The following is a 10,357-nucleotide window of genomic DNA, read 5'->3' on the forward strand; positions in this document are numbered from 1 at the left end:
TTGAGATTTATAAGGGGCACGGGGTGATCGACAAGGTCTGAATTGGTCTGTAATAAGGCAGAGCGCCGATAAGGGGTTGACAGCTGTGTAGTGTATAGTGTAGTATAATGTATAGGATGAACGTTGAGATTTATAAGGGCCACGGGGTGATCAGTAAGGTCTGAGTTGGTCTGTGATAAGGTAGGGCACTGATAAGTGGTTGAGAGTTATGCTACTGACACTAACGGTGTGACTATGCATACGTAGCCGTTCAGAGTGTTCAACGTCGGCCTGGGTGCTGCGGTCGTCCAGGCGGGCACCGTTCTGGCCCACGCAGTGGCCGCGTGTCGTGGGGAGGCCGGCAAGGCGACCACAGATGTCTCGTGGCCACGGTGAAGCGGAGGAGCGAGCCGGGCGAATCATGGATGGACGCGCTGCGCTGCAAGAATTCCGATTTTATCCGGCGAGCGGCGGGGCGAATTTTCAAAACATTTTCAGTCAGGGTAAATATGACACTTTGGCCGCACGTCCCTGATGGCAGCACCGCATTGACACAGGCAACGCCGCTTCAGTACGCCAGAATTCACACGGGCTCAGTCGTCAGGAGGAGGACCACGTTCGCCACTGCGGTCGACGAGGGGAGCTCTCGTTGTTCCCGTTAAGAAACACGATGGGAGTCTGCGGCTTCGCGTGGATTTCCACAAATTGAACAGGGTCTCCGTGGCAGATGCACACCCGCTCCCACGGATGGACGATTCTTTGGATGCCCTGTCGGCCGTGTGGGTTTTCTACCACACTTGACTTGTCGTCGGGGTGTTGGCAGTTGCCTCTTGATGAGAGCTCTAAACCAAATCCTGCGTTCTGAACACCTCGGGCTCTGTTCCAGTTTAATTGTCTCCCGATGGGACTCCACTCGGCTCCGGTCACGTTCCAGCGACTCACGCAGCTGGTCCTAGCAGGCCTCCAATGGGACTCGTGCCTTATTTATTTGGACCACGTGATCGTCTTCGGATGCATGTTCCAGGAGCAGCTGCAGCGGTCGCGATCGGTGTTTGTTAAACGTTCTGGCGGCCAATCTTACGTTTAAAGCACAGGAGTGTCATCTCGCTACTTGGGGCACATCGTCAGCGAGTCCGGGATAGCCACGGACCCCAACAAAACTGCGTGCGTGCGCAACATGGCCAACCCCCACGTCGGTGGGTGACGTTTGCAGCTTTGTCGTATTACCGCCGCTTTGTGCCCAAATTTTGCAAAAATTGCAAAACCGCTCCACGCTCTCACCGCGGAAAGGCCAAAGATTTCGGTGGGGAGGGGGGGTGGAGGAGGAAACCACGTTTGTCGCGCTGTGGGACGGCCTCGTGACTGCTTTGTGACGTCATACATCAACGTGCATTGAGGCCCTTATAAGGACTGCTTTGTGACGTCATACACCAACGTGCATTGAGGCCCTTGTAAGGACTGCTTTGTGACGTCCTACACCAACGTGCATTGAGGCCCTTATAAGGACTGCTTTGTGACGTCATACACTAACGTGCATTGAGGCCCTTATGAGGACTGCTTTGCGACATCATACACCAACGTGCATTGAGGCCCTTGTAAGGACTGCTTTGTGACGTCATACACCAACGTGCATTGAGGCCCTTATAAGGACTGCTTTGTGACGTCATACACCAACGTGCATTGAGGCCCTTGTAAGGACTGCTTTGAGACGTCACACACCAACGTGCATTGAGGCCCTTTTAAGGACTGCTTTGTGACGTCATACACCATTTGCCATGACGTCCAAGCCATTAAACACCGGAACAACGAACGTGCCATTCAAGTACATCTTGAAACCCATTATCTGAAGTAGTTTGTATTAAACAATAACTAAATAATAGAAACACGTTTACAATATTGAGCGAAGTTATAGTCACGGACTTTTTCCAACTTTAGCTCAACAGGACCACAAAAGCCAAATATGTGGTTCATAATAAATGAATCAATCTGATTGCAATCATGAACTGGCCAAACACTTTTCGATTTCAACATCACTTTATAAAATAACATTTTAAATATAAGAGCACAACTTTATCTATCTGTGATGAGCGCTGCACTTTCCGTTGTTTTCATGCAGGGGGCGCTGCAAACCTACGCACTCCCTGCATGGACGACGGAGGCGCAGGGACAGACGTTCGATTACGTTGGAATCGATCTGCAGACGGCGGTCTTCTCGCACGGCCAGCAGCTCCGTGTCGCCTTATCTCGATCCCGCAATCCCAAACAGGTGAAAGTCCGCATCGAACCGAACCCCCGGCAAGGCCATCTACTTAACGTTGAGAGAAAATTCACAAAAAATGTCCTTTTCAATGAAGTCTTCCAGATGTAAATTGATACAAGCTTTTAATGAAGAAATAAAATCATCTAATTCAAAACACAACACAATTCAAAGATGTTTCATTTTAAAACTTCAAAACGGAGCATGGGGTACTTGCGTGAATGCGTCCTTCGTGTGCAAATGTTGTGACTTTCCTGGCCTGAAGGCCGTCAATGTGTTGGACCCTTATTGGTGCACAGCGTCTCAACAACAGCAGTGGGGTTTGCTTCAACCGATAGGTAACTAACATCCAGACGTGAATCAGCAAGGAGCATTTCTAGTCCCAGTTAGACAAAATCTACGTCAACACATAAGACAAAACTACAATTCGTGTTGTAGAGAATGTACCTCCTCATAAACGTGTAACTTTCAAGTGGTATGCCTTGTAACTGATGAATGATCCGAGCGTGCTCCCTATTTCAAAGACAATGAGTTGCTCCAGAGGCAGACACTTCGTGAAACACAAAAGTACACTTTGACCTGTATCACAAGAACAACGGGTCTCACCCGAGTTCTCTATACAGGTTACTTCCAAACACACACACACACACACTTTGTCCTAACATCACTTATTCAATGTTTGACCCTCAGACAAAATGTTACATGCACGCGCACAATCAGACAAGCATTCATTCTAAATCATTGACGGGCATATTAACAAAATTGAATTACTGCAGCGAAATTGACTGCATCACGTTACATCGTATTAACAAGAAGTTATTTTACAAATACGCACCGTCTGCTTAACAGTGTATGTACAACGTACTATTGTTGCGTCATTCAAAACGAGTAGGCCGTTGCATGCTGGCGTCTGGGTCAAAATGTATCAAATTCTAAACATTACGCTACAAATAATAGATCACGGCACTTCGATGGCAACACAAGCAATCGTCATCAGGTGGGACAAGCACAGCAGCAATAAGAAGAAACTGCTGAAGTAGTAGGCGCCTACTACTTCAGCAGTTTATCTTGCTGTGGTTGTCCCACCTGATGACGATTGCTTGTGTTGTGATCTAAACGCCGTGGTCTGTTATGTTTCTACCCACGTGGTGACTTTACCGAAAGAACTCAAGAGTGTGGATTCCTGCAGTCACGAAAGCTTCGAATCAAGATTACCTACAAACTACACAACTGAGATAACGCATCAATCATCGCCCCCTACTGACAGGCTCTTGTCCACATGCAGGCCGGTGCAGGGCCACCACCTTGTGCCACACAGGGGCAGCTGCTACTTGGGGATGCTCTTTGAGTGCTTCAGACGAGGTACGACACAAAACTCCGAGTTGCCGAGGCGATAAAGCAAGCACCGTGTAAATGCAATTATGATAACATAGTGAATGCTTGGGAGCTTATTGTCTCTTGTTCCTGGCTAGAGATCTACCCAACCCACAGGTCCACAAAGATTGGCCGCCCTTACTCTGCAGGTTGCACCTAGGAACTGAGTGTCCAACTTCACGGTCTTGTCATTAAAGGCCTATGACAAAGGTGCATCTATTGGAGCGACATCTTCTCTGGCTTACACATCTACCGGGTCACCACTTGACTTTGTATTGTCTCGGAGGAAGTCCACCCACACCTCCACTTCCACAAACTTCTGGGAGTTGCCTCGATCTGCCTCACAGTCAGAATTCTCCTCCTGCTTTACGTTGCCTCCATCGATGTGAAGGTCCCATTTTGGAGTTGAATCTTCATCTTCACATTTTACCTTCACTTCTTCGCTCTTCACCATCACTTCTTCCCTCTTCACCATCACCTCTTCCCTCTTCACCATCACCTCTTCACATTTCACCATTACCTCTTCACATTTCACCATCACATCTTCACATTTCACCTCAATACCTTTAAAAGTGTCCAAGCTGGGATTTTCTTCCGGTTCGTGGTTCATGAGGGGTGGGCTAATTGCGGCACTTTGACTTTCACAAGCTGATTTCAGACTGCACTCCTTGTGGATCTTCTGATGCTTCTGTGTTCTCTGGTGTGTTTTAAGAGCAGATGACTGTGAAAATGCCTTCCCACACACACTGCACTTGAAGGGTTTCTCTCCCGTGTGTGTACTCTGGTGTGTTTTAAGAGCAGATGACTGTGAAAATGTCTTCCCACACACACTGCACCTGAAGGGTTTCTCTCCCGTGTGTGTTCTCTGGTGTGTTTTAAGAGCAGATGAATCTGAAAATGTCTTCCCACACACAGTGCACTTGAAGGGTTTCTCTCCCGTGTGTGTTCTCTGGTGTTTTTTAAGAGCAGATGACTGTGCAAATGCCTTCCCACACACACTGCACTTGAAGGGTTTCTCTCCCGTGTGTGTTCTCTGGTGTGTTTTAAGAGCAGATGAACCTGAAAATGTCTTCCGACACAAACTGCACCTGAAGGGTTTCTCTCCCGTGTGTGTTCTCTGGTGTTTTTTAAGAGTAGATGCATCTGAAAATGCCTTCCCACACACACTGCACTTGAAGGGTTTCTCTCCCGTGTGTGTACTCTGGTGTGTTTTAAGAGCAGATGACTGTGAAAATGTCTTCCCACACACACTGCACCTGAAGGGTTTCTCTCCCGTGTGTGTTCTCTGGTGTGTTTTAAGAGCAAATGACTGTACAAATGCCTTCCCACATACAGTGCACTTGAAGGGTTTCTCTCCCGTGTGTGTTCTCTGGTGTTTTTTAAGAGCAGATGACTGTGCAAATGCCTTCCCACACACACTGCACTTGAAGGGTTTCTCTCCCGTGTGTGTTCTCTGGTGTGTTTTAAGAGCAGATGAACCTGAAAATGTCTTCCGACACACACTGCACCTGAAGGGTTTCTCTCCCGTGTGTGTTCTCTGGTGTTTTTTAAGAGTAGATGAATCTGAAAATGCCTTTCCACACACACTGCACTTGAAGGGTTTCTCTCCCATGTGTGTTCTGTGGTGTGTTTTAAGAGCAAATGAATCTGAAAATGTCTTCCCACACACACTGCAATTGAAGGGTTTCTCTCCTGTGTGTGTTCTCTGGTGTGTTACTAGATTACATGACTGTGCAAACGCCATCCCGCACATCGTGCACCTGAAGGGTTTCTCTCCCGTGTGTGTTCTCTGGTGTGTTTTAAGAGTAGATAAATGTGAAAATGCCTTCCCACACACACTGCACTTGAAGGGTTTCTCTCCCGTGTGTGTTCTCTGGTGTGTTACAAGATTATATGACTGTGCAAACGCCATCCCGCACATCGTGCACCTGAAGGGTTTCTCTCCCTTGTGTGTTCTCTGGTGGTTCTGAAAAACTGATGGCCATGCAAATGCCTTGTTACACACAGTACATTTGAAGGGTTTCTCTCCTGTGTGACTTCTCTGGTGCCGTGTCAGATTTCCAGTCCGGTCCGTGCTGTATGCACGCTGGTCGCATTGTTGACTTGTCGTACCGAGCTGCGCTGAGTGCCTTTGCTCCATCAGACCAATTCTGCAGAGGAAGCGTCAGCTGCAGACAGAAAAAAATAATATCCACACCATCTACACGTCAGGCACAGAGGAATGCACACGTGACTTACACGTCTATACTTATTAATATATTCATGATGTAGTGAAAAAGTTTCACAAATTCATCAGATTTGATGAACGTGCAAACGCCTTCCCGCACAGAGTGCACCTGAAGGGTTTCTCTCCACGGGCTGTTATGGCACACAATGAGAGGGAAAATGTCATTAATATGCCTGGAAGCCTTCATATCTTCCAAGATGAATGTTAACCCAAAACTCTAAGCACACAAATTTGGCTGTCTGACTACAAAAGGAATATTTATGAAAGCTAAATTCAGCTGACATAGCAAAAGGTGTTGAAAACAATACTATTTGTGGTTTGCATAAATGCATGAATTAATGTTCAATCGCAACTTAGAGGTGTGAATCCAGGCTCAGATGTCCTTGAATGCTGGGATGAACAGTTCCGAATTCAGCTGCATGTGTGTGCTGTGTTCACCTCCTGTTTCCATTCTTAGTAAGAGTTCCAGAGGAAAACAAAAATAAACTATTGTTTTGATATAACCTCCGTGTTCAACAGAGTTAATAGACTTTACTTCAAACACAAACTTGACACTGTCACACACTGCCATAGGTAAACAGGTAGCGGTGTGACCAGAACCATGCCTGGTCACCTTCATCTGCTCAGCATTAATTCTTCCTCACTCCACCAAGTAATGAATCGAGGATAATCAACATAGCCGAGGCTATCCGTGTCTCTGTCTCTCTCTCCCCGTGGTGAAGGTGTTCCCCTCCACACATTCAGAGTAAACAGCGGCACGCGCTTAGCGTCTTTGACCGATAGATACATTGACACACGTATTGTTGGTTCTTTCAGTCAAGTCACATAGATAGAAAATAAAAATAACAGATTAAATTCAATAAGATAAAGACCACTTGTGTTGCGATCGAAACGTCGTGGGTTTTTTGCTTTATTTTCAATTTTTTATTTTATTGTTATTTTAATTTTATTTTCTATCTACGTGACTTTACCGAAAGAACCAAGAATATTAATTCCTGCAGTCACCAAAGTTTTAAGTCAAAACATTCACACACGTTGACAAAGCCTCACCTTGTGTTGTTGTGGGCAGGTCGCTTCTGATAACAAGAGCGGTATAGCAGCTCAAGCGGGCTTGGCCTGGTGAAAAAAATGAAAATAAAAACTGCGTGAATATTTACAATAAAACAAAGTTACAAAGTGGCGAGCCGGGTGAAGACAAATTAAACTTAAGCGAGATAATTAAAGTGAATGCAATCAGGCGAGGGCAGGAGGCAAGGCCCCGTGTGGCTAGGCCCAACGTTGTAAAGTTCCAACCTGGACATCGATTCCCATGCTCGCTGCTACTCAACTGACATCCCTACAAGAGAGAGGCTCTACCTTGGTAAACAACAACAACAACCACCACCACCACAACCATGAGAATTTCTCACCTCGGATTTCAGTGCAAGCGCGGATCAGCAGCCTCCTGTTACCTCGCGACGTCACGTGGGTAAGCTGGTGACATGACGTCACTTCCGGGTTAAGAAACACGCCCCTCCCACAATGAGCGGCTGTAACTGAATAAATTATGTTAATGAGTCCGGCCCATATGTCGAGGGATGGGGCGTGGCTGCTGAACCCGTCGCAATAAACTCTCGACGGTTTAAACGAATACATTATGTTAATGTACCGCCAGTCACTGGGTGTAGCTTTGCCCAAATAAGGATTGGCACTGGATTGATATCGGCAGTGACCCAAGCGGAGGTGACGTCACGCTCAAGGACGCAGTGGACGGGGGTTGGGGGAGTGTGAATACCTTGGTGACATGACGTCACTAGCGAGGTACACCTCCCGCTGGCACTTCATGAGCTCATGGGGATGGAGTTTAAGTTGATTCAGATTCATTTTCCATTGCCCCCTCCCATGAGTGCGTGAACTCAGCAACAACAACGTGGACATTATTGTGTATACGTACACACTGTGTACACTTTGAGGCCACGTGAAGCATCAAAGGCTCGCTGGAAGGAGGAAGTCGCGTGACAGACTCAGCAGTTGCGATGGGTTAACCGACGGATGGCTATCGATTAGAAATCACATATCCCCGAGTCTCACCTGTGAGTGGCACCGCCTCACGCTGTTGTGGATCCCCACGTGGCTCGGAGCCTCAAAAGCTCCGTGACTCCTGGGTGGTGATACAAAGACAAAGATCCCCCGTGTAGCCTTAACAGACTGTTGGGGCAAGTGCTGTTAGCAAGTATCAGCTCCACCTATGAAGGCCGGCGCGGCACGCGAAGGGAATGGGTGGCCAGCACCGTGCCCGACCGCCTTTGTCTCCCCAGTAGCGATGCTTGCACACCGCACCGGGTACTCACTTGAGGCTGAGTCGACCTAGGGGAGGCCCAGAACCGGTTCAAATAATCGTCACTGGGTGTTGGCTGTGGGCGGGAATCAAACTCGGGTCGTTATGTTCGTAGAGCAGCGCACTAACCGCTAGACTACCGCCACACACGTTACACACACACACGCACAGTACACACACACACGCACAGTGCACACACAGTACACACACACGCACAGTACACACGCACGCACACAACAACCGCCATTCGCCACTAAGTGGCGGTGACCGCACCCGGGCATCGATCAGCCTCCCATTATATCTGGACCATATGGAGATTCCCCCGGTACAGCTATTGAAGGCTTCACGAACTACGTGGTCAAAATAGATGTTAAATAATGTGGGAGCCAGAGGACATCCCTGTTGCACCCCAAGGTGTACAGAGAATGGCTCTGACTCCCGGCCACGTAGTTTTACCCGCGCCCGCTCACCATCATGAAGGTCCTTAATGATCGTGAGCAGAGGGTCAGGTACGCCAAAAACACGAAGAATGACCCAGAGCCCAGGCCTACTGATGGTATCATAGGCCTTGACCAGGTCAATAAAGCAGAGATGTAGGTCTTGTTGGAGTTCCCGACACCTCTGCTGTAGCAGACGGACAGAAAATATGGCATCTATGCAGGACCACCCTTTCCTGAAACCGCATTGGGGCTCCGCAAGCCTCTCCTCAGCGTGCCTGGCAAGGCGATGCTGAATAATCCTTGCCAGGACCTTTCCCAGCACACAGACACACACACACACAGACACACAGACACACACACACAGACACACACACAGACACACACACAGACACACAGACACAAACACACAGACACACACACAGACACACAGACACAACAATAACAACAACCGCCATTCGCCACTAAGTGGCGGTGACGTCACCACGACGCTTGTGCCAGGCTATGTGCACCCTGAGGCCACGTGAAGTGTCGAACGCCCGCTGGCAGGAGGTCACTGGGCAGACCCAGGTGCCACGGGTCGACTGACTGAGATGACTGGCTGATGCACCACCTGTGCCCCCTACTGTGCCAACCTGCTGTGCTTTAGCCACCCGGCGCTCCGCTCGTTCTGAGCGTCGCTCCTCCGCCCTCCGTTGTTGTTGGAGGGCGACTGCCTCCAACTGCCCAGTAGCATCCTTCACGAGCCTCCTCCACAGAGGCCGATCTTGACACCGCTGGTATCAGTCATCGGCAAGTCCACTCAGCTCCACGTCCTCCTGTATCACATCACTCCATCTCTTCTCTAGCCCGTGCCGCGCCCGCTTAGCCCCCTCAATTCGGCCAAACAAAAGCTGTTTCGGCATGCGGTGGCTGGGCATGCGGGCTACATGACCCAGCCATCGCAGCCTTGCCTGCCGGAGGAGCTCACCGATGGGACCCTGCCCAGATCTTTCAAGGATTTGTGAGCTCCTCACACAATCCAGTCTGGTTAAACCCAGGATGGATCGTAGGCAGGCCAGCCTAAATGTTTCTAACCGGCGAAGATGTTCCATTAGGGGGGTCCACATTTCGCAAGCGTAGAGAAGGGAGGGAATGACCGTGGCCGAGAAGACCTGAAGCTTAGTGTGGAGCGACAGACCAGGTAGCTTCCACACAGCGTTACGCAACCGATGAAAAGATATTGCCGCTCGACTGATTCGGAGTGAGACCTCTGCTGTTAAACTGGAGCCAGTCATAAGCACACTGCCCAGGTATGGGAAACTCTCCACTCTCTCCACAACTGCCCCATCACCGATTGGGAGTTGTGGGGGTGGAGTGTCCGATGGTACAAAATACCCAGGCAGGTGCTTAGTTTTGGTGGGGCTGATGGTAAGGCCCCACCTCTTAGTGGCACGCTCCAGGAGATTCCCCCGGTACAGCTATTGAAGGCTTCACGAACTACGTGGTCAAAATAGATGTTAAATAATGTGGGAGCCAGAGGACATCCCTGTCGCACCCCAAGGTGTACAGGGAATGGCTCTGACTCCCGGCCACGTTGTTTTACCCGGGCCCGCTCACCATCATGAAGGTCCTTAATGATCGTGAGCAGAGGGTCAGGTACTCCAAAAGCACGAAGAACGACCCAGAGCCCAGGCCTACTGATGGTATCATAGGCCTTGACCAGGTCAATAAAGCAGAGATGTAGGTCTTGTTGGAATTCCCTACACCTCTGCTGTAGCAGACGG

General features: G+C 49.1%; 1 protein-coding gene across 1 annotated transcript; it reads right to left on the reverse strand.

Moving 5' to 3' along the window:
* Window positions 1-3,344: 3,344 nt before the first annotated feature.
* LOC142915721 (uncharacterized) lies at window positions 3,345-5,756 on the reverse strand. Its single transcript, XM_076061415.1, has one exon. The coding sequence runs from the start codon at window positions 5,748-5,750 to the stop codon at window positions 3,852-3,854; it is 1,899 nt and encodes a 632-aa protein (XP_075917530.1). The 5' UTR covers window positions 5,751-5,756; the 3' UTR covers window positions 3,345-3,851.
* Between the last annotated feature and the right edge of the window lie 4,601 nt (window positions 5,757-10,357).

This window comes from Petromyzon marinus, unplaced genomic scaffold (assembly GCF_048934315.1).
Source record: "Petromyzon marinus isolate PM22_M1 ecotype Great Lakes invasive population unplaced genomic scaffold, UKy_Petmar_22M1.pri1.0 PM_G_Scaffold_34, whole genome shotgun sequence".
Taxonomy (NCBI): Eukaryota; Metazoa; Chordata; class Hyperoartia; order Petromyzontiformes; family Petromyzontidae; genus Petromyzon; species Petromyzon marinus.

Excerpts from the sequence above, each read along its gene's own strand:
- LOC142915721 (XM_076061415.1), bottom strand. The coding sequence starts at position 5,750 with ATGGAGCAAAGGCACTCAGCGCAGCTCGGTACGACAAGTCAACAATGC.